The sequence below is a fragment of the Paroedura picta genome, chromosome 1, assembly GCF_049243985.1.
Source record: "Paroedura picta isolate Pp20150507F chromosome 1, Ppicta_v3.0, whole genome shotgun sequence".
Classification (NCBI taxonomy): Eukaryota; Metazoa; Chordata; class Lepidosauria; order Squamata; family Gekkonidae; genus Paroedura; species Paroedura picta.
The window spans coordinates 125,145,778-125,172,591 of record NC_135369.1 but is presented as its reverse complement, the minus strand read 5'-3'; the positions used below and the strand labels follow the sequence as shown (position 1 = coordinate 125,172,591).

Here is a 26,814-nt window from a genome sequence, read left to right as displayed (position 1 = left end):
TAAACCTGTTCCTTTGGGAGAACTGAAATGCAATCTAGGACAAGTTGACTCTTAATTCTTTGACATCACTGACCATCATATTTCACCTTATTCTGGATTTAGGTTGTTTATTTTCATTAAGACCATTATCACTTTGCATGCCTAGTTTCAGCACATTAACTAATTAATCTGACTCAGATAAGGAAAAGTAAAACTGGGTGTTATCTGCACACTACCAAAACTTCGCTAAAAATTTCTGGGTGACTTCACCAAGCAGCTTCATGTATATGATGAAAAGAATAGGGCAGAATGACACTCTGCTCTGAGGAACACTATAGCATAAATCAGTGGCCCCCAACCCCCGGGCCGTGGCCCAGTGCCGGGCTGCGAAGGCCTCAGCACCGGGCCGCAACTCCCTCTTCCCGCCCCCCCCCCGCAGTGAGAAGCTCGCTAGTCCGCGAGCAAATCGGCCGAGCCACAAGCTAATTGGCCACTTCGTCAGCCAATTTGCTTGCGGCCTGGAGGGGCGGGGAGAGGGAGCCGTGCCTGCCGGCATGCCAGTGGCACAAACGCGCATGCGTGTTTGTGTCCTGCGGGACTGCAAACGTGCATGTGTGGCAGCTTTGCGCATGCGTAGCTGCGTGTATTTGCACCCCGCCGGACGCAAACGTGCATGCACGGCAAGTACACACATGCGCATTTGCGCTGGGGCCTCCGTGCGTGCACAGGGCCCTGGGTCACCCTTTCCCGCCACCCCATCACAGCAGTCCACGGCCGCAGAAAGGTTGCGGACCGCTGCTCTGGTAGACAGGGCCAACACCACCATCAACGGTGTCAGAAAAAGCCACTGAAATATCCCAAAATAACCCCCTGGGTCATACTCTCTTGTTCTTCTATCATTGTGACAGCATAATGTGAATTCCCAAAATCAAACTTTGAATGTGTACTGAAAGCCTGGAGTTGGTTAGCCACCACCCACTTGAATCCTTTCCTTAATAAGACTATGTGCTATCAGGTGACAGTTGTTGAGCTGTTTTAGATCTAGGACTGCTTCTTCAGTAGAGCTGTCACAACTGCTTTCTTTAAGGAAGGCTACTAATTACAAAGCATTTATTGTCTCCTGGACCCAATGGCAAGTAGATGGAAGACCTAGCATTCAGATTTTGTGTCTAAGGTAGGGACACACTGCTCATTTAGAAGAATTGTAGTGGCAAACACTGGATGTAGACTGAAAGCTACAGCAGTGGTCCGCAACCTTCAGGCTGTGGACCGACGGCGGCGGGGAGGGCGATTGCCCAGCCGCGCATGCACGGTTGGGCAATCATGGCCGGGCATGCGCGTTTGCAGCCGCGCACAGCGCAAACACACATGTGCGGCACTGCTTCCCTCTCCCTCCCCCCACAAAAAGAAGCTTGCCGGGCCGCTTTTGCGGCCGATTGGCTTGCAGCCTGGGAAGTTTCTTACTGGGGGGGGGGGGCGGGGAGAGGGAGCACGGCCCGGCACCGGGCCATGGCCCGGCACCGGGCCATGGCCCGGTGGTTGGGGACCACCGATCTATAGTTTAAGACTTGCAGAGGTGTTATTGTTCAAAACAGCACAATGAAAGTAGCACATGATGAACTATAATTAAATAGCACAATTTGTTCACAGCTAAATTGAAGAAATATTGATTTTTGAAAAACATTACAGATTTTAAGCCACTGAACATTATAATCATAACATGAAAAAACCTATAACACACAAATTAGCATTCTGAAGAAGAAGAAGAAGAAGAAGAAGAAGAAGAAAGAAGAAAGAAGGAAGAAGGAAGAAGGAAGAAGGAAGAAGGAAGAAGGAAGAAGGAAGAAGGAAGAAGGAAGAAGGAAGAAGGAAGAAGAAGAAGAAGAAGAAGAAGAAGAAGAAGAAGAAGAAGAAGAAGAAGAAGAAGAAGAAGAAGAAGAAGAAGAAGAAGAAGAAGAAGAAGAAGAAGAAGAAGAAGAAGAAGAAGAAGAAGAAGAGTTGGTTCTTATATGCCGCTTTTCCCTACCCAAAGGAGGCTCAAAGCGGCTTACAGTCGTCTTCCCATTCCTCTCCCCACAACAGACACCCTGTGGGGTGGGTGAGGCTGAGAGAGCCCTGATATTCCTGCTCGGTCAGAACAGTTTTATCAGTGCCGTGGCGAGCCCAAGGTCACCCAGCTGGGGGCATGTGGGGGGAGCGCAGAATCAAACCTGGCATGCCAGATTAGAAGTCCGCGCTCCTAACCACTACACCAAACTGGCTCTCTTAAGAACTAAAGCCAATGGACTTATACTCAACTTTACATCTGCCCACGTACTTCGTTTGTATTACTGGAGATACCCGTGGTAATGGATACTGGAGCATCTTTCTGCTATAATTTCCTGAAACCAAATTACTACTACTACTACTACTGGGATTCTGGCATTATCATGCAAGGTGAAAAGGACTGGGAGGCTAGGAGAAGAAATAAGGCAAAGATATTCCACCTGAAGAGTTGTGTCACACCAAAATGCCCAGTTTAGGGGTATCTACGGAGCACAAGGCTTATAGACACCTAAGATTCCGAAAAATTAAAAGGCCTAAAAGCCCAAGGGATTACCAAATAATGTTATATTTCATAGATAATAAAACTACATTTAGTCTGAAAATGTTCAAAGGAGCCACAAAATAAGCACCCAGTATTTAAAGAAGGAAAATCCACTGGAGATTTTAAAAGTTCACTATTAAAAATGTTTGTGCAAATTTTAAAAGCTACCAAAAATGGCATGAGTGACATTCCTATCATTTTATGACAGGAGATTTAAGAGATGGTCCTCACAGAAACCATTTCAAAAAAGTGACAGAGAAACTTAATGTAAAGCTGGAAGGAAAAACTGTGTAACAGTTTCTGCCAATTGGGAAACTTGGGCTAAAATGAATTTCAATAGCAATAAATGTAAAGTTCGGCCTTTAGGTAGGAAAAATCAAATGAATCATTATAGGATAGGATAGGGGAGATATGTCTTGGCAGTAGTATGTGCAAAAAGGATCTAGGGTACTTAGTAGATCATACACTGAACATGAGTCAGCACTGTGATTTGGTGGCTAAAAATGCAAATGGAATTTGGGGCTGTATCAAAAGAAGTGTCCAGATCGCACAAGGTGATGGTACCACTTTACTCTGCTCTGGTTAGATTTCACTTGAGTACCGTGTTCAGTTTTGGGCACCACAATTGAAGAAGGATATATTCAAACTGGAATGCATACAGAGGGGTTTGGAGACCAAAACGTACGAGGAAAGGTTAAGAGAGCTTGGTCTGTTAAGCCAGGAGAGAAGATGACTAAGAAGTGATATGATAGCTTTCAAGTAATTGAAGGGCTGTCACACAGACGGAGCAAAGTTCTTTCCTGCTGCTCCCAACAGTTGGACTAGAACCAATGAATTGAAATTAATTCAAAAGAATTTTCGGCTAAACATCCAGAAGTTCCTGACAATTAGAGCAGTTCCTTGGGGGAACAGGCTTCCTCAAGAAGTGGTGGATTTTCCTTCTTTGGAAGTTTTTAACCAGAGGCTAGACAAAAATGCTGACAGAATTTATTTTATTATTTATTTTATTTATATACCACCCTCCCCAAGGGAAGGATACAATTAACACATGGTAACTGGTAACAGTAACAGCAGTAACATTATAACAATAATAATTTAACAAGATCATAACAATAATACCATAAAATAGAAATTGTAAGAGCCTCGGCTCATCTCTTACTGGACCCTGTGGACAACCGATTAATGTTGGTCGTAGAGGGGGGGAGCTTGAGGGCCAACTGGAAGCGGTGGTTTGGTCTACCTCAACCAAATGCCTGGAGGAGGAGCTCCCTTTTGCAGGCCCTGTGGAACTGTTTAGGTTCTGTCAGGGCCCTGATCTCCTCTGGGAGCTCGTTCCACCAGGTGGGGGGCAGAATGGAGAAAGCTCTGGCCAGGGTTGAGGTCAAGTGGGCTTCCTTGGGGCCAGGGACCACCAGGATGCTGATTCTGTTAATTTAAGCTGATTGTAAATGGGTGGGCAGAAGGGATTTTGTCGGTGCTTGGCTCTTGTTGCCCTTTCTTGCATGCCCAGGGAAGTGCCTATTGCTCTTTGGGTTCAAAAGGCAAATTTCTTCCAGGCCAGAGATTCTGGGGCAGTTTTTCTTCTTCTTTGGGGGGGAGGCATCATCTGGGCATGGAATTGGGGTCACAGTGGTGGGCAGGTAGTTGTCAAGTTCCCACATTCTGCAGGGAGTTGGACTTAGATGACCCTGGAGGTCCCTTCCAACTCTATGATTCTATCTCAGAGGGCATGCAGAGAATCAAACAATCTGCCATACAGCTCAGCACTGGCAACATTTTAAAATGTGTAATACAGACTGTGATAAACAGAAGCTGTAGAAAAATGTAAGCAATCCCTGACAACAAAAAGGACTGAAGGTAGAAAACCCAAACACATCTAGCTTCTCACATAAATTGCCAATCTAAAATTTTTAATTGCCATGTCACTAAAATACAGCCTTCTTTAAGCCTAATCTCAGACAAATAAAACAACAAAATCCAAATCAATGTTTTTTTATATCTACTACCAGGCTGCAAGAACTCACAAAAGTATCAGATGGAAACCACTTCAAAAGAATAAGAAAAAATTTAGATAAAGGACAACCTAAATTTCAAGGCAGCAGACCAAGCCAAAGAAACCAGCTGGTTCATGAAAAGAGGCGGGGCTGTACATGCTTTGCCACACATGGGGCGCCTTTTCAAGGATCTCTCCCTTCCCACACACTATTCCTTCCCTTCTGCTCCTTTCCGCCTTGGAGCAGGCAAGGTATATAACTGACCATCACTGGCCAAGTTCTTGGATTATACTGGAGGAAACCCAGAGCAACTCCCTCCCCCCGAAAACACTTATGGAAACAGAATAAGAGTTATAAAAATGAGGCAAAATTAATTCAGGGACACTACAACTACTCAGGACAACACTCACACAGAATAAAACATTTATCCCCACTCTTTTTAAAATAGCTGCATACAATCAGAATTAGCTTCCTTCCCACCTTAACCTGCCTTGTGCAGCATGAGCCAAATGTCTACCAGATCACAATTGTTCAGTGCTGGCAATCCTATCTGCAATCTCTTCAACCTATATTCATGAAAAATTCTGGGACAGTTATGGCTTTCAGTTCCCCAGAAACTGATGTAAAATACGTTTAGAAGTTTTTAATGAACAAAATGTACTCTTGCTTACTGAATGATTTTTCATTTATCATCCTATACAGCCAACAACTGGAAATATGATCCATATAAAGATTAAGCTACAGTCATTTTAACTTAGAAGTGTGGATATTTTAAAGCTATTGAACTTTGAAGCTCTGCTGTTCTTTTGAAAACTAATCATTATATAGTTCTTTAAAATCTGAAACAAATACACATGTAGCACACCCATAGCGGAAGCCTTTAGTTGTCATGGTCTGTTATTTAGCAACATGTTATCATTATGTCTAACAGTATCAAAGTAATGTCAGTAATACTTAACCTAAATACTATGAATGTCTCATAGACTGTGGTTGAATTAAGGGCAGACATTAGAATTATACACACATCTGGAATGAAGCTAAATGTTTTTATTTTTATGTAGTAAGGTTTATTACAATTGTGTCTAGACAATGATGCCAAAAAATTTTTTTGGTCACAAATAGTTTGGGGACAATTTCCCTAATCATGTGGGCAACAGCCCATGTCTTCCTCACATCCTTTCATTTGGCAAGTTATTTTGTAAAGAACAAATGTAACTTTACCAACCTCCTATATGATTAAGAGAAACATTATTTCAAGGCCTATAGATAAACTATGGTAGCTGTTTGGACTGAGTCTCCCACACAGTGCTTAGAAATTTACTGCCAACATCCTTCAAAATGCCACCCAAAAATGATTTATGGTTTATTCAAGTTACTTCTCTTTCCATAACCTTAATATGCATCTAAGCTAAACAGCCTGCAGCAATGACAGAGTGAACCAACTAAACCTACAACTGCAATTCTGAGGTACAGGGAGTCATGTTATCGAGGCCTGGACAGTTAGAACTGGCCCGCTATTCTCAAGCAGTGACCATCCATATAAAGCATAAATAAAGTTTCCTTTTCAACAACCCTTGAATAAAAGTTAGACTGTTTGGATAGTGGTCAACAAAAAGATATGAAGCTGGACACTCTTAAAAGAACTCCAAGTGCCATATATGAAGCAACTGCATCTGCTGTAGATGCCTGTGGTCTAGTTTACTACTGGTTTCTGCACTTACCCACCATCCCCTCACATATCAATTTATATTTATATTGCACATTAAATTATGTTACATTTACGTATATCATTAATTTTCACACAAAATCATTTGTTACAAGATGAGAAAATCTGGAACAATACATAATTTTTAAGAACATTTATACCCTGCTTTTACACAAATAATTGTTTGAAGCAATTTCGATTAATAACACCATGAAATAAACTAAAAGCCCACCAAAAATAAAGAATGAAGGTGCAATCTATTAAGCAATAATACGATGCAAGCACATAAATTGATGCCTAGATGTTGCAATCAAATGACTAAGGTGGAACAAGCTGATACTGAATTCAGACAAGATGGAGATGATGGTTTGAAAGGCTGATAGTACAGAGGTGTGCAGCCACTTTGCATCATGTGATATTCCACTGGCAGTCTGTGGGGCACTTATGGATCAAAAGGATGGCGCCATTTACTAATTCATCTGGTCTGGCAGTCAGGTGCACTCCTAGATTCAGGTGATCCATGCTACTGTAAAATTAAGGCTGGGTTACTAAAGAGCAGTTTTTATGTGTCTGACCTCAGAAATGTCAGTTAATTCAGAATAAATAGCTTGCCTTTTGACAAAAACTGTCTTTTAAATTAAGAAAATGCATATGTTGCCCTTACTGTGTCCTGGCTGAGGTAAAATACAATTACAGCTAATTCTTAACATGGCCCAAAAATATGAATTAAAATTTTACATTATATTAATATGAACAGATAAGTGATTTTTCACTGCAAAGCTCGAGGAACTCCCAGTTCTGCAGAAAAATCCCAAGTATTTTCTTAAAATTGAAAGACTTGCCACAAATCCTTAAGTAGGAAAAAGCTATTGCATGCTCAATCAATGACTATCCCAGAAAGACGAAAACACTGCAGGAGCTCTATTTGGATACACAAAGAACTTCAAGAGGAACTGAGAAAGAAAAGGGAAATGTTCAGGAAATGGAGGGAAGGACAGAGCTCTAAAGAAGAGTACCTACAGATTACTAGGCACTCTAGATCAATCACCAGAAAGGCCAAAGCTGAGAGTGAGCTAAGATTGGCCAGGGAAGCCCACTGTAACAAGAAAAGATTTTTCAGTTATGTGAGGACCAAACGTAAAGTAAAGGAGGCAATAGGCCCACTGTTGGGTGCAGATGGACAAACTAACGGAAGATGCAGAGAAAGCAGAAAGGCTTAGCGCCTATTTTACATCTGTTTTTTCCCACAGGTCAAAGGGTTTAGGCACATCTAGAGATGGCAGTAGCCAAAGGATAGTGTCTGGATGGCAGGTTGACATGGATAGAGAGGTTGTCGAGAGGCATTTAGCTGCACTGGATGAGTTCAAATCCCCTGGGCCGGATGAAATGCACCCGAGAGTGCTCAAAGAACTTTCCGGAGAACTTGCAAGACCCTCGTCCATCATCTTCGGGACCTCTTTAAGGACTGGAGATGTCCCAAAGGACTGGAAGAGAGCAAATGTTATTCCGATCTTCAAAATAGGGAGGAAGGATGAACTGGGAAACTACAGACCAGTGAGTCTGACCTCTGTTGTGGGTAAGATAATGGAGCAGATATTAAAGGGAGCAATCTGCAAACATCTGAAGGACAATTTGGTGATCCAAGGAAGTCAGCATGGATTTGTCTCCAACAGGTCCTGTCAGACCAACCTGGTTTCCTTTTTTGACCAAGTTAACAGATTTGCTGGATCGTGGAAATTCAGTTGATGTCGTTTACTTGGATTTTAGGAAAGCTTTTGATAAGGTTCCCCATGATGTTCTGATGGATAAATTGAAGGACTGCAATCTGGATTTTCAGATAGTTAGGTGGATAGGGAATTGGTTATAGAACCGCACTCAAAGAGTTGTTGTCAATGGTGTTTCATCAGATTGGAGAGAGGTGAGTAGCGGGGTACCTCAGGGCTCGGTCCGGTACTTTTTAACATATTTATTAATGATCTAGATGAGGGGGTGGAGGGACTACTCATCAAGTTTGCAGATGACACCAAATTGAGAGGACAGGCAAATACTCCGGAAGATAGAGACAGAGTTCAACGAGATCTGAACACAATGGAAAATGGGCAAATGAGAACAAGATGCAATTTAATAAAGATAAGTGTAAAGTTCTGCATCTGGGTCAGAAAAATGAAAAGCATGCCTACTGGATGGGGGATACGCTTCTAGGTAACACTGTGTGTGAATGAGACCTTGGGGTACTTGTGGATTGTAAACTAAACAGCTTTTCCCACACTATGTATTTCTGAGCTATGTTTAAGATTCTGTAGGACCTACAAACTTGAATGTCATCTCTCTCTTTATGAACCTGTACCTTCCACAGTCTGAGGCTCTCTATATAGTTACCCAACTATATAGGCCAACAACCTGCTCTTTCACTTACTGAATGATGTGGTCCCCATGCTCCAACTTGCTGGAAGCACATATACCATGTGGTTCCAGTCATGGCTACTCACCAACCAACCACACCATTAAGGGAAAGAAGACACCAAGGACCTACTGCAACAAGAACAGTAGATGAGCAACATGCCCCATCCTCTGACGATGACCTGAAACTAGCTACACCAGTTCTCAGCAATGAGAAAAGGTCTGGAGCTGGGCAGGGCACAATGGCCAGGAATGCCAGAGTACCATGAAAGCTTGGATGGTAGGGGGAATGCTGTCATGAGGAGACCAGAGAGGGGGTTGGAGGCTCCAAAAAGGGATCAGCACACCCAAGGCCAAGGAGGATACAGAGCAGAGAAGGTGGGGCAAACAAGGGTCTTTAAAGCCTCAGTTGGGGTGGAGCCAGGGAGGGGGAAGAGCTTAAAGGAGGCTCCTGAAAGGAGATTGGGAAGGAACTGTACAGTGATGTCAACTACTTTGTTGCCAGGGCAAAAGTATCAGGTGACAGCTGAGCTGAATCCATTCTGAGACCTCTAGAGCCCCCCAACAGGAGAGTGGAGTTTGCCAGGACATCAGAGAGCGACGTGACCTCAGAAGTACTACAGGGGCCTGACACTGAAATGTATAAGATGACAAGAACATTCTGCTTATTTTTATTGTACTTTCTGTGGACTGTAAATACAGTTCTAAGATTTAATTCTTGTTTTGATTGGGAAGGGTTACAGCATACTTTACATATTCCTTATATACTATCTAGGGCCCACCTTGCAGGAAAACATAGTTTCTTAACATTTAATAAACAGAAAACAATTAAATTAGCATCATCTACCATGGAGTAGAAGAGCTCCAAATCACTGCCAGACTCTTGCCTGCTCTGAGGGATGAGATGCCACTGCTGATTTTAACCTATTTGTGCCAATAACTTTTGTGCCAATTTTATTTGTGTTAACTCCTATATTAAACTTTTATGTTGTACACCATGCTGAGCCAGTCTGCTGTTATAGAAATCAAATAAATACTTTTTATCAAAGACAGAAAGAGGAGTCAAAATGAAGATTCAAACAGGCAAATACAAAACAAAGAAAATCAAAAGCGGGGGGGGAGCATTCAAGTGCTATGCAAATATGTTTCTAACAACAAAGATACAACGTCAATCTTTTGTGGAAATTACACCAACCATAAAGGTACTTGGTGTCTAACTACTACCTACTTTGCTTCTGTTGCTAGCAGTATCAAGGCCTCTTATGACAATCTTTAATAATGGGCAGTGGACAGGTTCATTAGGGAAGAGATAAAACATTTAGGTATACTAAAATTAGAGACTTGAGAGCTTCTGAGACAAAACCTAGAACTTTTGCCTCAAACAAGCTGGAAGCTAATGAAGATTTTGGAATACAATGGTAATATGCTCATGTACAATGTTTTCCATTAAGAAGAAAAAAGAAGCCTAGTAAAGTGTATACAGCAGCTTTCTTCAACCTTTAGACTTTGGCGGTTACACAGAAATGTTTTCCAGGCTTTGAGATGCCAAGAAGTGGTAAGATGGCCATGCCTCCCTGCCACACCAACAAAAGTGATAGGTCACTGGCAGCAGCAAGTAGTGAGAGAATGCAGTAGGTCTCTCGCCCACTCACCAATCCGCCAAGGTGTGGAGTGGCCAAGTTAGGCCGCCCCATTCACATGCTACTGGATTTCAACCCATGACAGCAGCAAGTAGCATGAGGCCTCTTGCCTGCACACCCGTCAAGGTCCGGTATGGCTCAGGGAGGCCACCTCAGACTCATACTACTGGCCGTGGTGCGAGCTGAAACCTAGCCCATGGCAGCAGCAAGTAGCATGAAGTTGCAGTGCCCACCTGCCCACCCTCTACCACTGAAGGACTCACTTCTCAACATCAGCTCCAGCCACTGTCTGCCCAAATAAAGGAAGAAATTCTAAAAGACTAGCCTAGGAGCCGGAAACAGAAAGCACAGGGTGGGATGGTCCTCTCCAGCTGCCATTCTGAAAGCCCCCATGCCATGGTAGCATCACAGTAGCATTCAGTGTGGGCTGGGAAAGCCTGATATATAGTCACAAAAGCTCATAAAGTGTACCTAGAAGGAAAAATGCCAAAATGCCCAATATTTTTTGTACTAGAAGACCTGGAATTAAACCTATAAGGTAACAAGCCTTTTTAAAAAAACAATATTACCGTATTTGCCAGCGTATAAGACGACTGGGTGTATAAGACGACCCCCCAACATTTCCACTCAAAATATAGAGTTAGTTACATTACATTACAGTACTATGGACCACTATGGGCAGCTATATCTATCCCAACTGAAGCGCACCTGGCATATAGGACGACCCCCCCCCCCTTGGAGGCAAGTTTTTCAGGAGGAAAAAGTAGTCTTATACGCCAGCAAATACTGTAATTCATCCATGCACCCACCTTTATTGGTATAACAGAATGTTACAAAGTATATATGGCAGAGTCAGAGACAGGGGTGCATGGTGAAGACTTTCCTATAGAATCGACGAGGGTCGGACATGACTGAACGGATGACATCACCATCATATGGCAGAAGGTCAGAGAAAGAGAAAATATAGATAAACAACAGAGCAAAACACATAAAACAGTAATACACCAAAAAAGCTTACTTCTGACTATTGGTACTTCAACTAAAAATGTAGCAACCATGACCTCTGGGGATTTTATTACAAAAATTATGCTTACCTGATATATTCTAAATGGGATGTAGCGAAATCCACTATCTTCTGGAGGGTACTCCATAAGTTTTCTATTTATGGCCCAAAACTGGTCATATTTGTCTGAAAATTAGAATAATATTATTTGTTGCTTTACCAAAATAGGTCCTATTGAAGCCACTGTTTTTAAAAATCTTTTCAGTTGGTTTGACTCTGAGTTTGAAGCAGATCATTACATTTTATAAATCAGAGGTGCGAAAATAAACAGAAAGTATGTAGGAACAGATGTCCCTCCCTGTATTTGTCCTGACCTAAAGACAAAAACTCATCCCTATTTAGTTAAGAATTAAATCAGACAATCAATTAATCGTGTATGTGGGTGTATCAGAAACTATGTTTATCATGTCTCTGCACAACACTAAACTTAAAGGTTAAGTACATTTTTGAAAACTTACTAAACATTGATACACAACCCCTATCCATTGTTAAGTGTACATGAGACAGCTAACAAGTAGATCTTTCATCCCATAGCAGCAAGCAACAGTATTTGCAGTATAATACAGTAAATATCCTGTGATAAGGAAATATAGTTTGCATACTACTAGGGAAAGAACACTGTTGAATCAGCAAATGCATGCAATAAAACAGAGTTGGAAGGAGTCATACAGGCCATCTAATCCAACTCCCTGCCTAAAGCATCCATGAAAAATATCTGCCCAGCTGCTGCTTAAAGACTGCCGGAGGGGGGAGGGGGCGGGGGGCTTACAACCTTCTTACGCAGCTGACTCCACTGTTGAACTACTCTACTACAAAATATTCCTTCCTGACAGAGAGCCAGTACCATTCTACACATATCAGGGGAAAATGTTCATAGTCAAAGTAGTTCAGCAGTGGAATCACCTGCCAATTAAAGCTATGATGAGAAACACATCTTACACATTGAAAGCTGATAGAAAGCCTTAAAACTGGAAACTAATGGAATTGTTGTAATGTTTAGTTAGCTATTTTTATGCTGCACACTTTGATTTATCTGTACACAGCCCGTGGCACCACGGGCGCCACGGACTGTATAAAGGAGTAAGGGGTAGTGGGGAGGAGTTAGGGCGGGACCGGTCCGGGATAAAAACTCGGAGGGGCCAATCAGGAGCCGCGAAGCGGCTCCTGATTGGCCCCTCCAAGTGTCCATCCCGCCCGAAGCAGGCAATGGGGAGCCGCGCAAAGCGCGGCTCCCCATTCCCTGCTTCACCCGCACAGCGACAGGTGAGCGCTTCGGGGGCCATTCGCCGCTGGGGGAGGGTGGGGCTGGTGGGAGCCAGCCTTCTCTCGGCCTCCGGAGCGCCCTCGCGGCAGTGAGGGTGCTCCGGAGGCCAAGAGAACGCCGTTCGCCGCTGGGGGAGGGTGGGGGTGGTGGGAGCCGGCCTTCTCTCGGCCTCCGGAGCGCCCTCGAGGTAGCGAGGGCGCACCGGAGGCCGAGAGAACGCCGTTCGCCATTGGGGGAGGGTCGGGGTGGTGGGAGCCGGCCTTCTGTCGGCCCCAGCAGCGGCCTCGCCCGGCGAGCCCGCTCCCGGGGCCGACAGGACGCCGTGGGAGCCTTTGGGGAGGGTGGGGGGGCGGGAGTCTCCTTTCCCAGCCCCCCTTTTCCCTCCGGCTTCTGCCGGGGCTGAGCTCTCCCTCGCAGCCGCGAGGGAGATCTCCGCCCTGACAGAAGCCTCCTTTCCCAGCCCCCCTTTTCCCTCCGGCTTCTGCCGGGGCTGAGCTCTCCCTCGCAACCGCGAGGGAGATCTCCGCCCCGACAGAAGCCTCCTTACCCCACCCCCCTTTTCCCTCCGGCTTCTGCCGGGGACGGGCTCTCCCCCCCAGCCCATCTAGCGCCCATTTTATTTCAAATTAAAATGGGCTTGAAATCTAGTAAAATATAATTCAGCTAAGTTATTAAGAATTTATACATGTCTTTTAGAAATCATCTCAAAACAGCCCAGCATTACATACAGATATCAGAAAATTCTTAAACATGTGAAGATGGTCTTGTAGAAGTTATTACCTGAACTACTCTGAAATCTTCAAGATGGACCATATGATAGTTTAAGATGCCAACTAATACTTTAGAGTAGGGGCTCATTGTAACTGTAGTCCATGGACACCTGGAGAGCCCCAGTTTGGCCAAGAGGATGGCCCATATGAGCTATCTGATTCATAGGCTTGGATATCTGTCTGCCACAAGTAGATGTAACACAAAAAGTGAGGGTGAATCTACAGGTAAGGGACACTGATCTGTTCTATTTTTCTGCCTGTAGCCCGATTCCCTCCTGGTTCCTCCCAAAGGCTGACCTCCAATAACACAGCCTGGCTAAACCTCAGGGGCAAACTACCCAGGGGAAAAATAACTGGCAAAGAGGTTCAGCACAATGTTTTTGGTATTTTTAAAAACACTTTCAAAACAAGTGTGTCTAAACTGGGTGAAAAGTTAAGTCCTGAGATTCTTGCTAGTCTGCAGCCCATTTTGTCACTAGTCAAAAGGATCAGACAATTTTTAGTCTCCTCACTGACTAAAACACAAGCCCTCCTACTCTACCAGTCTGACTGTAGCTGTTTCAGCAACACCTACAGTTACTGGACATTCCAGATTTAATATAACTTGGGGCTAAAATGTACTGGAAATTTCTATTGCCCCCAAATCAGCAAGAGCTATTTCTATCTTTACTCTCTCCCAGGTTCACACAGGAATTCACCTCAGGAGTTCTCAGCTGTGCAGTGCAATCCTAGACAGAGTTGCTCCAGTCTAAGTTCATCAAATTAATTCATCAGATTAATGTGCTATTTCAAGCACTTAAAACTCTATAGCTGTCCCCCACTGTTGTATGTTTTTAAATAGTGCATTGTGTTTTCATTACAAGATTTATGCAGTAAAAAAATCAATATCTCCTGAGCTGGGAAACTTTTCTAGCTCACTTTCTAAACAGTAAATTGTTTTGTTAAAAATCAAACTACATTTTCATCTCAAAGTTTAAGGTCCTCAAGACTTTTATTATTTTCATTTTGCAACAACTAAAATTAGAATTAAAGCAAGCAACAAATAACACGATAGTAGGCTATCCAAAAATGTGTCTCCAAAATTGACATTAACATATAAGAACAAAGTAGCCTTTAGTGATGTATTGTATTAAACCATTTAGTCTGATGCAACGCAACTTACAAGGTTATTAGTAGGAAAAATATATGGTCTTTCATAGAAAAAGCAACCAGCAGATGTATCATTAACTCTTAGGCAGTTAACACAACTGCTACTTTCTTTTCTTTTTTGTGGTCATCAATTTTGTTTCACAGAAGGGTTTAAAATCATCAACCTATCTATAATGAAAGCCATACTGAAAGATGCAGCATGTATTTTGAAAAGTTCTCTTGGTTTCGTAAGTTTTTCTTATTTCTCTTTTACTAAGTAATGAAATATAAAATTAGCATTTGAAAGCTTTCAAAACATTATCTGTTACATTCCACAGGTGCAGTTTCCAATGACACACACTGAAACCCATGCAACCAACATTTCTAGGCAACCTCTTATCTTGGGATTACCACAATGTTCTTCCAAACAAGTCAGACACATTTCTGCTTCAAGCCTTGTTAACAGATAATGAAGAACATTAAGAGAAACAATCCTTAGACATTCACCTACACAAAACTATACCTCTGCAAGAGCAAGCTTTTCATTAAGCCCTCTGCTTTGTTTAAGCATACTTTTAAGTTTCCAGTGGTGAAGTCTTTCACAAGCTCACTTTTTATTCATCTGCCAAATTACTACACTGACTTCCAGTTTGATCCAATATAAGCAAAAGTAAACTTGGAAAGCTATACTGAGGCAAAATGTTATACAGAAATAACTGATGCCTATGTTACCTGAGATGTCCCAACAAGGTAAATTAGAACTCATGCTTAGCTTTAACAAAATAACTGAAGATCATAAGAGTTCACAGTCCTGTGAGATTGTTACAGTTGCACCAGTGTCTAGAACTGGGTTAATCTCCGCAAATGTCTGTGTGTAGCATCACGGCTGTGTAAATATATCATTCTTTTTACCTCTTTCATCTAGTAAGTTGCATGTCTAAACACGTGAAGGAGACACAGTGGGGTAATATTCCGTTTCAAAAACATGTAAAGGTTTAACACCTTCCTGTAGCATTTAATGGTGTGTAGGACTAAATACACAGGGGGAAAAAACCTAGGAACACTAGAGAAGCCATGTTGGATCACGTCAATGGCTCATCCAGTTCAACAATCTGTGTTACCGTGTGGCAAAAAAACCCCCAGATGCCATCAGGAGGTTCACCAGTAGGGCCAGAACTCCAAAAGTTCTCCCACTGTTGCCCCCAAAGACTAAGAATACAGAGCATCATTGCTCCAGACATGGTGTTCCATCTATACCTTGTGGTTAACAGCACTCATGGACTGCTCCATATGTTTGTTTACCCAATCCCCTCTTGAAGCTGTCCATGTCTGTAGCCACCACCACCACTTCCTAAGGAAGAGAATTACTCTTTGGGTGAAAAAGTACTTCCTTTAATCTGTTCCAAGCCTACTATTCATTAATTTCATTGAGTGCCCACAAACTCTTGTACTGAGAAATGGAGAAAAGTACCCGTATTTGCTGGCGTATAAGACGACTGGGCGTATAAGATGACCCGCCAACATTTCCACTCAAAATATAGAGTTTGTTACATTACATTACAGTACTATGGGCCACTATGGGCACCTATGCCTATCCCAACTGAAGTGCACCCGATGTATAGGACGACCCCCCCACTTGGAGGCATGTTTTTCAGAGGAAAAAAGTAGTCTTATACACCAGCAAATACTGTACTTTTTTCTTTACCTTCTCTATCGCATGCATAATTTTGTAAACCTCTATCATGTCACCCCTCAATCTTTGTTTCTCCTAGCTAAAGACCCCTAACCTCTTTAACTTTTATTTACAGGAAAGGTGTTACATCCTCTTAATCATTTTTTTGCCCTTTTCTGCATCTTTTCCAATGCTATAATCTCTTTTTTGAGATGCAGTGACCAGAACTCTATACAGTATTCCCAATGAGGCTGTACCATAGGGGCATTATGATACTGGCTGATTTGTTTTCAATCCCCTTCCTAATAATCCTCTGCACAGCATTTACCTTTTTATTGCAGTTGTACACTGAGTTAATATATTCAGTGAGTTACCCATCACAACTCCAAGATCTGTCTTCTGGTCATTTACCACCAGTTCAGGCCCCATCAACATATATTTATTGTTAGTAGTTTTGGCTACAATGGGCATTAATTTGCACATGCCCATGTTGAACCTCATTTACCAGTCTCAACAAGATGCCTCTGGAGTGCCTCACAGTCCTCAACGCCTTGAACAATTTAGTGTCACCCACAAACATCAACTTTACTGCTTACTCCCAACTCCAAAAGTATCAGACCTAGTATTGAGCCCTGAGTACCCTATTGCTTACTATTTTCCACTGTTGACACTACTCATTTATACACACTGTATCTTATTAGCCAGTTCTTAATCCAGAAGAAGATTTGTCCTCTTATCCCATAACTGTTGAGTTTACTTAGACTTTGATGAGGAACTTTATCAAAGGAAATTAGAAATTAGTCAAAAATATCCCCAAGTGAAAGTAAAACCTTTCCAGGTATTATAAACTGCTATGACTGTGTCACTCTGAAGAAAACAGCCATTGATTACTTAACAAGAGGGGTCATTCTTCTTTGAGGTCAGGAGGACAACATGATTGGGGTGATTCCCACTTTTGTTCTCAGGGAGGCAGGACTAACTTTACTTCCCCTTCCTGCTTCCTTTAGTGTAAGTCACCCTGTCTCAGTTTCAGGACTCCAAGAGCTATAACCTCAACTTTAAAAATTAACTGCAGTAACGAACATTTAACTTTCAATTGATAAGCAAGAAGATAACAGGAAAAAAAACAAAAAAAAACCCAATCAGGTAACTGAATAAGTAGGCTTATTCAAATTCTAATAACATTCATTTTCCTATGCTACATGCTATCCAAGAAATAAATTCAAGAAATAAATATTCTTCTATACCAAGCTTTCACAACAGGGGTGTTTTAATGGCCCTGGAAGAGTGGTAATGTGTTATTTTTTAATAATTTTTTTAAAATCAAAATGGTCAATGATAGACCTGGATTGGGTTTAAAGGGAAGAGGTCTAGCTGAGGCTCATTGCACATGACACCGACTGCAGCCCAGAGAGTTTTGAATTACTGTCTGACTACCAGGCTTGGAGTCAGAGGGTCCACATAAACGCCACTGCAGATGCCACTGAGCTGGTGGAGAAGACTAATGAATTAATGTAGCATCAGCAGAGGAGGCACCTGCCTTCAGTAATCTGTGAGCTCTCTCTGCCAGTCTCATAATTTTCAGAAATGGGCTGAATTACCTTGTGTGTCCAAAGATGGTGGCTCTTGCCACAATAGAGGCCATTGCAGATTCCCTTACTGCCATGGCCTTCTGAGTGCGGGGTCTGCCTTTCTGGTCACTGCATCTCTGATGCCATCCTCACCATCCTTTGAGAGAAGCCCCTGTTTCTGCAGGGCAGTGACTAGAGGATCAACAATTGTAACCTGCAGGAATGACTCAGCATACTTTGGAAATGTATAATGTTTCTTTATAAATGCCAGGCATTGTCAATTAGATAAGTGCTTGGCCCATCCTGCTCTTAATTTATTTTTTAAAAATTCAGGGAATGGAAATAATTTCTCAGTCACTTCAGTAGGGGGAAAGAACTTTTGATTTCCCTTCCTGTTTACTCTTGATCTCTCAGGTTGAGAGCCCTTAGTTAAAGGACCTTGCTTCAAGTCTAAGGCAGCTAAAGACAGTAAATAATTATAATCCTCTATTTTAAAGAACCATTGTAATAGCTCTGGAACCTCAATGTCCTCATAATCATCAGAAAGAAACTCTGCCTCTTCTTTACTATGAGCTTCACTGTCTGGATATAAATGCATAATCAGGCTGATCATCTTCTCCAACCTCCCCTTCTGTGACTGGGGGGCAGCAAAGGGGAGGGAGGAATATGCATATACAGAGAACATTTTGATTTCATCTCTCATTATTTATTTTAACATATTTTAACATAGCTATAAAACTAGCAGGGAAGGCAAAGAAAGTGGTGTCGCATACATCACTGGTGGCAGTCAACTAATTCTGCTTTGTCTTAGTCATGATTGAATGCTGACAAGCCTGGCTTGAGAAGGCTCAAGGCAAAGAATCAGGTGTCAAAGAGCTACTAAAATGGCCTTGGTAAGAGAGTGTGCTTGCTGAGAGCCACCCTCTTATTTTGTTTTTTTGATGTGCAACTAGGGTTCCTGCTGCTCTGCCATGATTGGTGGAGACCTGTTTGGGAATGTGCCAGTTAGGACCACCGATTTCCCAGGTTCTAGTGCCACCAGGGACTCTATTTCTAAATCTGAAAGCAGACTGTCCTCTCTCTCCTGATCTACCATGTCATTAAGCATTTTAAAGCTCTACTGCATGCTTGACACTAAGCAGCTGGCAAAATGGCTCCCATCAAAAAACTGTGGCTTTTTTCATTTGCTCTATGCCCAAATCAGGCAGCTAGCCAATAGAACAGAAAGGAATTAGAAGAGAGGAGATGAGAGGGAAACAGAAGAAAGGATTTAAAGCAAGAATAAACTAGTAAGTACACATTCAGAATCAACATTTGGGGAAATGAGGCAGCCTATTTCTAGCTGTGCTCCCCATCAAGGCAGGAACAAAACTGGGACAGGGTGACTCCCACTCAAGGAACCGGTAGAAAAGTTAGTCCTGCGTCCCTGACATTAATTCAGGAATCACCCCAATCAAGATGTCCTCCTGCGTCAGAGAATTACACTAAGAATTCCTAGAGTATAAACATGACAACCTACCATATATACTCGCATATAAGCTGAGGCACCTAATTTTACCACAAAATCTGGGCAAACTTATTGACTCACGTATAAGCCAAGGGTGGGAAATGTTCCATCATCACAGGATCTCCCATCCGTCCCCCCCCCCCCAACAAATACAGAAAAGTCAAGAAGATGAATAGCTGCTGGGTTTTATACCCCGCTTTTCACCCACAGAAACTAAGATAATTGTTTGGAAGAAGTGATTAAGAAGAGGAAGAAGTGAAGGCAAAGTGAAAAAAAAGATCAGAGTCCCTCAGTCAAACCATTGATGTCCTACAAGCTGCAAGAGCAACGATTGGCTGGTTGGAGCGAGCTTTTATTTCAATTACCGTACATACCCACATATAAGCCGAGGAGGGTTTTTTCAGTGTGAAAAAAGGTGCTGAAAAACTAGGCCTAAGTATATAGGGTACTTAAATGCTTTTATATCTTACCATTCTGTAATCCCATCCAAAGTTGCTTATGGTCCTTTTTTTGCATTTCATTGATAACTTGACTTTTATGTTTTAGGGCATCTGCCTCTTTTATAGAAGCCATGAAATGAGCTTCAATAACATCTTTAGAGGGACAATGGAGAAGATCTTTCTCTGGAAAGTTCTGCAAAGAACAGGATCATCATCATAAAAATAAGGAATGATTCACCAACACAACAACATTTTCTGTAGAATAAGTTTCTGTACCATGAAACCCAACATGGTATATAATCCTCATTAGACTTGTAAAACTTTATTTCTAATTATGAACTAAAGGTGCTTTGCACAAGAGAAGGTATGATTTGCATCTATAATGTTTCATTCTCCCAAGGCCCCAACTCCATAATATAGTTTAGAAGACATTCAAAGCTTTCCCCTCATCCAATTTTCTAACCCAACCTAAAGGAAACCAGACCAATATGCTGTACTCTTTGGGTCAAGATCAAACAAATGAAGAAAGCCCTCTAAGTCTTTTCCTTAAGCAAGAAGGCCAGAAGTTTTTTTTTGGGGGGGGGGCATCATCCAGGCATGGAACTGGGGTCACTGTGGGTTGGCAGGTAGTTGTGGGTATCCTGCATTGTATGGGAGTTGGACTACATGACCTTGGAAGTCCCTTCCAACTCTATGATTCTAGGAGAGAAAGCATACCAAATAAAATAGGTATTCTATTACTGGACCCAAAGCACAGGTCCCACCAGCTCAGTCTGTCTTTTTAGGAATCATCAGGTTTTGCAACAGCAAGGACTGGTAAATACTTTTTTTTAAACTCAAGTTTGCGCTTGAGTTTAATTGAATTGAACATGAATTAAAGCAGGGAAAGACAGATCAACTCCCAGTTCTGACGGCCAATATGCTAAAAAAGTATGTACTGACTTAGCAGCTCTTACCCTGCACCTCATGCATACAAGAAATTATTATGAGGACCTTTAGTATCAAAGCTATACATTAAAAAATACTTCAAAACAAAGGCAAATGTACCTTAAAATGTACTGTGATGCTCCAAGGAAGGGCTGTATTTGATGCATGAAGATCAAAGAGTAAGCCAATAGGGTAATGCCTAGAAACAGGTAAAAATGTAGAAGGCAAGAAAGTTAATGGCTAGAATTGCAACACTAGCCACTACCAACACAATAATGCTTTCAAATATTTTATTTATTTATTTGGCTTCTAGAACTCTCCCCCTCCAACTTGGTGCCTTGAAATATGTATTTAAAACATTTCCACATTAGAATGCTCTCTCACACACACATTCTTTCCCCACACACACATTCTTTACCCGTACAATGATTATGGGAAGGGACAGCTTACATAAAAATTCCTCTGTGCTGCCAGTAAATGCACAGAGTCTTAAGGACAGAACAAACCATGAAATAAATGGCAGTCTAGATTTGAGTAGGGATAGGCCCGAACCTAAAAATTCCAGTTTGGTTCAGCGTTCAGGCTGGCCCTCAAAAGCCTCCCTCTGAAATTAGCCAAAAATGCCACGAAACAGCCCATTTGGATTGGGGGGGGGATTGTCTGGGCAGAGTTAAGTGGCTGCCATCAGGGGGGAGCTACAGGAACCCTCACTGGCAGTCTTCAAGCAAAGGTTGGATACACACTTTTCTCCAATGCTTTAGGATGCTTTGGCCTGATCCTGCATTGAGCAGGGGGTTGGACTAGATGGCCTGTATGGCCCCTTCTAACTCTATGATTCTAGATCTGCACTGCTCAGCTGTTAAGTTTAAATGGCCCAAACAACTGATCAGCCAAAAGTCCAGAATATGCTTGAGGAAGGCAAACTGGACTACGTATTTACCAAATTTTGGCTCATGAACCGGTTCATATTCATCCTTAGATTTGACAATGGGCTGTAGATAATCAAAAATCTCCTCAGCACCAAAAATCACACTGGTCTCCTAAAAATCATGGGAGCAGAGAAAAAACCTGGTAGAATAATGTGAAATAAGGAACTGTTTGAACAATATTAAAACTTTTAAATATTGAGAGCCAGTTTGGTGTAGTGGTTACGAGTGCGGACTTCTAATCTGGCATGCCAGGTTCGATTCTGCCCTCCCCCACATGCAACCAGCTGGGTGACCTTGGGCTCATCACGGCACTGATAAAACTGTTCTGGCCGGGCAGTGATATCAGCGCTCTCTCAGCCTCACCCACCCCACAGGGTGTCTGTTGTGGGGAGAGGAATGGGAAGGCGACTGTAAGCCGCTTTGAGCCTCCTTTGGGTAGGGAAAAGCGGCATATAAGAACCAACTCTTCTTCTTCTCTTCTTCTTCTTTTTTATTCCAAAGGTTTGAACAGGTCATTTCCAAAGTTATATTGTAATTCTAAGACAGTTTCTTAGTTTTTATCCCTTCTGAAGCAAGAAATCTGGCTAAGGAGCAAGGGCAGCCAACAATAGCTACTAATGAAGTCATAACACTTCAGCTTCTGATGTAGGTTCATCTAGTCTAGGGGTTCACAAAGTGGGTGGGTAGACCCCATGGGCAACAGAAGGATAAGGAGCAGTGAGGAACTATGGGGCTGTGGGGAGGAGGTCAGCAGTCTGACTCTGCTGTAACTGTGTTTCCCTATAGCAAGAGACATTCCAAGGTGGCTTACCATTGCCTGCCTTTGGGTAGTAGCTACACCTTGGACTTTCTTGGTGGTCTCCCATCCCAGTGCTAACCAGGACCAACACTGTTTCCTGAAGAAAATGGTAAGTTGCAGGTGGGCTGGATGGGCACATATTCCTGCTCCTTCTCAGACTCTGTCCTTCCCAGGCTCCACCCCAGATCTCCAGGAATTTCTTAACCCAGGGTTGGCAACCCTTCCCTAAAAGTCTCCATCTTTTGGAGGCTGGAAAAGCCTTCTCCTGCTTTCTCCTGGTCATGAGATTTTCCATTGCTTGCTTCTCTCTCTCTCTCCCTATCTTTCTCCCCAATGAGGACCCAAAGCGGCTTCTACAAATGAATTTTACAAAGAACTAACATATTATATATTTTTCCAGGATAAGATATGGCTGCTGCCCGACAACCAATAAAGAAGTGTAGGCAATGTAGCGTGTTTTGAATTTGCAATAACCTAACACCAGGAAAGAAGTATGTGCTTGTATGTGTGCAAGTGGTGGCACTAGACATGCAGTCTGGGAGTTAAGAGGGCGGCAGGCCGAAAATTTGGGAACCGCTGAGTAGCCTATTGCCTGGCAACCTCATAGAATTAAACCCCTGTCCACATCACAAAGAGGTGAGGCTGCAGAAAAGTGGTAACTTGTACTGTGCCTAAAGCTCATTTCTTTCCAAGATTCTTTATGTGACTCAGCCTGTTGAAACAAAACAGTTTTCCACAATGTGTACAAACTCAACTACGCCAGTGAGTCCATTCCAAGTGTTTCTACTGTATTTATCATCCTGATTAACAAACGTTATTTCCAGGGAAAACTTCAGGTCTCTGGGATAGGTTCCCAGAAACCAGGTAAGCAGCAGACACTTCCAATTTCAGAAATTTCACAATGCTACATCTGAGAAAAAGAAAATCATAGCCACTTTCATAAAAAGGTAAAGGTAAAGGTATCCCCTGTGCAAGCACCAAGTCATGTCTGACCCTTGGGGTGATGCCCTCTAGCGTTTTCATGGCAGACTCAATACGGGGTGGTTTGCCAGTGCCTTCCCCAATCATTACCATTTACCACCCAGCAGCAAGCTGGGTACTCATTTTACCGACCTCGGAAGGATGGAAGGCTGAGTAAACCTTGAGCTGGCTGCTGGGGTAGAACTCCCAGCCTCATGGGTAGAGGTTCAGACAGCATGTCTGCTGCTTGACTATTCTGTGCCACAAGAGGCTCTTCATAATGAAGGCAAATTGTTCAGAACATACATCTCTCCTCTGCTCTGCTAATTTTCATTTAAGCACAACTGAGGCTAATTTGACTGCTTCAGTTTCATTGGTCTCAACTTTCCAGAAGCTGATGTAAAGAAAAATAGGAAGTAATTGCGGGTAATTAGGTCAAAGCTAGTGTTCTTCATACTTACGTTTCATAAGTACTCATTGTACACTATGGTCAGAGTGTGATGTTCCCAAACTACATTTGTAATTCAAAATACCACCAATGCCCCAACAAATTTTCAGTTATGTAGAATAGAAATTCTTAAAATGGATTTAATAGAAGTAAGATTTAATATAAGTAAGACATTTATATTTTTCCTCATACCCAGACATTTTAAAACTCATTTCTAAAGCCACTGGAAGTGGGGACTCCATCTAAATTAATCTTCGAGTCTCTAACGAAGATTCATACGGCCTTCAGACGTTTAAAAGCTAGTTGGATGAAAAATACCGTCCCACGCCTAACCTCAAGTTCTGACAGGTTTACTGGTAGCTCTTGTCAAATTTCAAGGCTGTTGCTGACAGAAACTGAAAGTGGTAAATACTTAAACTGACAGAGTCAGGACACAGACTCCCTGAAGCTAATAGCCACACACAATTACGCCCTCAGCAGCAATACCCTTCACCTCTGCAACCATCCTTCACCAGCTACCAGCATCTTAAATATTTCAGCATAAGCCTTGGGTACTCAACACCTTTTCAGCTCTTCAAAGAACAAATGGTACTCAACTACAAAACAGAATAACATTTCCCTGGAAGCAGTGTAATACAGTTTCTTAGGTAGGAACATATACCACTTATGGATAGCATTAATACTAAATCTGCCAGTAAACACATTTGGAAAGACTGTAGCAGAATTTAAAAACACACAAATCAGCAAATCTGCTAGCAATCATTCTATCTGACAAAGAACAAGTAATAAGGTAGACAAATTTAAAAACAATTATGATAAACAGAATATCTAATGAACAGATCCAAACAATATCAGATCTATAAACTTCAGCTTATAGATTTTCATAGTAGCAGTAAGTATGGTTGATGCCATAAAAGGAGAAAAGTAATTTTAGCAAATACACAAAGGCCTGTGGAAAGAGGCCTTGCTAGATGTATGAAAATACTACAGCTGGTCTCAATGACCACAATATCAATGTAATTTTAAACAGTGCAATTACTACCAGTCAAACAGCTTGATAGTCACAGAAGCCTGAGGGATATAATGAAACTAAGCCGTGAATGAAAGTTTTCATGTACTTTGGAAAGATCTTTTTTGAGTATAGGAAAAACATTGTTTTATATGAATTATCAATTGAGAAGTTGTATTGACAGAAATTATCATCTTGATTTTCCTGTGAACACCAAGTAATAAACTGAAGTAAAAGACAACAGCATTTGTAGAAATTATTATACTTCAAGCCATTATTTGCATAGGCATTTTTGGGGTATTCAAATCTCTATGCAAACCTCAGAAACAAGATCAACTGTACATGACATGGTAGCTTCTTTACACATACTTAGGTATTTGGCACCATCTGCTGGTTAGTCCACTCAAAGTTAGGAGGCAGTAAATTGATGAATCTCAAATCATACAAAGGTGTCAGCACAAACATTTAATACTTTTCAACAATCCATCCAGCTAGTTCTCAGATTTTGACACACAGGTTTCATCTTGAAAATGAACAGACACATCATGGCACATGCCATAAAGATGCCACAATAAACTGTTCACCTTTAACTGCCTTGAGGGTTTCTGAAATATGCATTTCTTCCTTACATACATATCACAACCCTGACCTGTTATGACTTCAGACATTTAAATTGTTTTTCAGTTCCTGAAAACCTGACTTCTAAGAAAATGGTGATGGAATTAAGTTGCATAAAGTATAAACAACTGTTATCATTCTACCATCTCAGTACATTAGGAGATATGGTGGGGGTAGGGGCTGGAGAATCAAAACAATGTCTTTTTCAAAGTACACTTGTAGAAGCTAAACAAGATTAAATGTAAAATGAAACACTGCTTGTTCTTAAAGAATGTCATTCATTTGCCAGGTTAAACGAAGGAGAAGAGAGAAGAAGAAGAATTGGTTCTTATATGCCACTTTTCTCTACCCGAACGAGGCTCAAAGCGGCTTACAGTCGTCTTCCCTTTCCTCTCCCCACAACAGACACCCTGTGAGGTGGGTGATGCTGAGAGAGCTCGGTCAGAACAGTTTTATCAGTGCCGTGGTGAGCCCAAAATCACCAAGTTGGTTGCATGTGGGGGAGTGCAGAATCAAACCTGGCATGCCAGATTAAAATCCGCACTCCTAACCACTACACCAAACTGGCTCTCTCTCTACCGCAAAGAGAATCTCAAGAAAGTCCAAACTATCAATTGTTGTGAACAAGAGTTTAGGCTACAGAAAAAACAACAACTACTCAGTGGCTTGGTTTTTCTCAACTACAGCATTAATTAATGCAGGAGTAAGGACAAATTTCTTAACCAGATCTAGGACCAAGACCCAAAAATTCAGGAGCCAGACTCACCAATAAAAGATACATTATTTTCACTGTTATATGAGCTGACTTGAACAGGTTTCTGGAGAAGGGGCATAGATATTTACAGGAATTTTAAACAAGATATTGCACCTCTTGAATGACTACATCCCAGGGTAAACTATGTAAGTCACAATGCATAGGGACATATTACATAGGGAGTATTATCACAGGTTTCCCTGCCTGTGGTTTGAAACAGGTATGTACTGACCAGAAGTTGTATCATTTCATTCTATAATCCCAGTACCATTAGATGCATGGATGTTCACTGATTTTTTGTCACAGGGGCATTTGACATTTAAAAAATTTTTTGTATACCTACATCCTTTGGACAGTTCTCCTTCAGCACCTGGAAAGGGTTTTACCCCTTCCAAACAGTGTCCATTTATGGTTAGGAGTATAGATTTCTAATCTGGTGAGCCGGGTTTGATTCTGTACACTTTTGAACTTGTTCCTGACATTTCCCCCCCAAAGCACTTTCCTGGCTCTTCCAATGGATTTTCAGTGGCAAAGTGACACTGTTTCTGCTGGTTGTAGTGGTTAGGGGTGTCTATTTCTAATCTGGTGATATGGGCTTGATTCCGCACTCCCCCACAGGCAGCCAGCTGGGTGACCTTGGGCTTGCCACA

At 42.1% G+C, this 26,814-nt stretch overlaps 1 protein-coding gene across 3 annotated transcripts in view; it reads right to left on the bottom strand.

Moving 5' to 3' along the window:
* The window catches only part of ATG5 (autophagy related 5), a 52,538-nt gene that overhangs the window by 11,998 nt on the left and 13,726 nt on the right, over positions 1–26,814 (bottom strand). For all 3 annotated transcript variants that reach the window (XM_077302958.1, XM_077302949.1, XM_077302965.1), the window contains exons 4-6: positions 20,768–20,846; positions 19,751–19,913; positions 11,400–11,494 (exon numbers count right to left, since the gene is read on the bottom strand). In XM_077302958.1, coding sequence (XP_077159073.1) covers positions 11,400–11,494; positions 19,751–19,913; positions 20,768–20,846 — 337 coding nt within the window. The remainder of the gene's footprint in view (positions 1–11,399; positions 11,495–19,750; positions 19,914–20,767; positions 20,847–26,814) is intronic.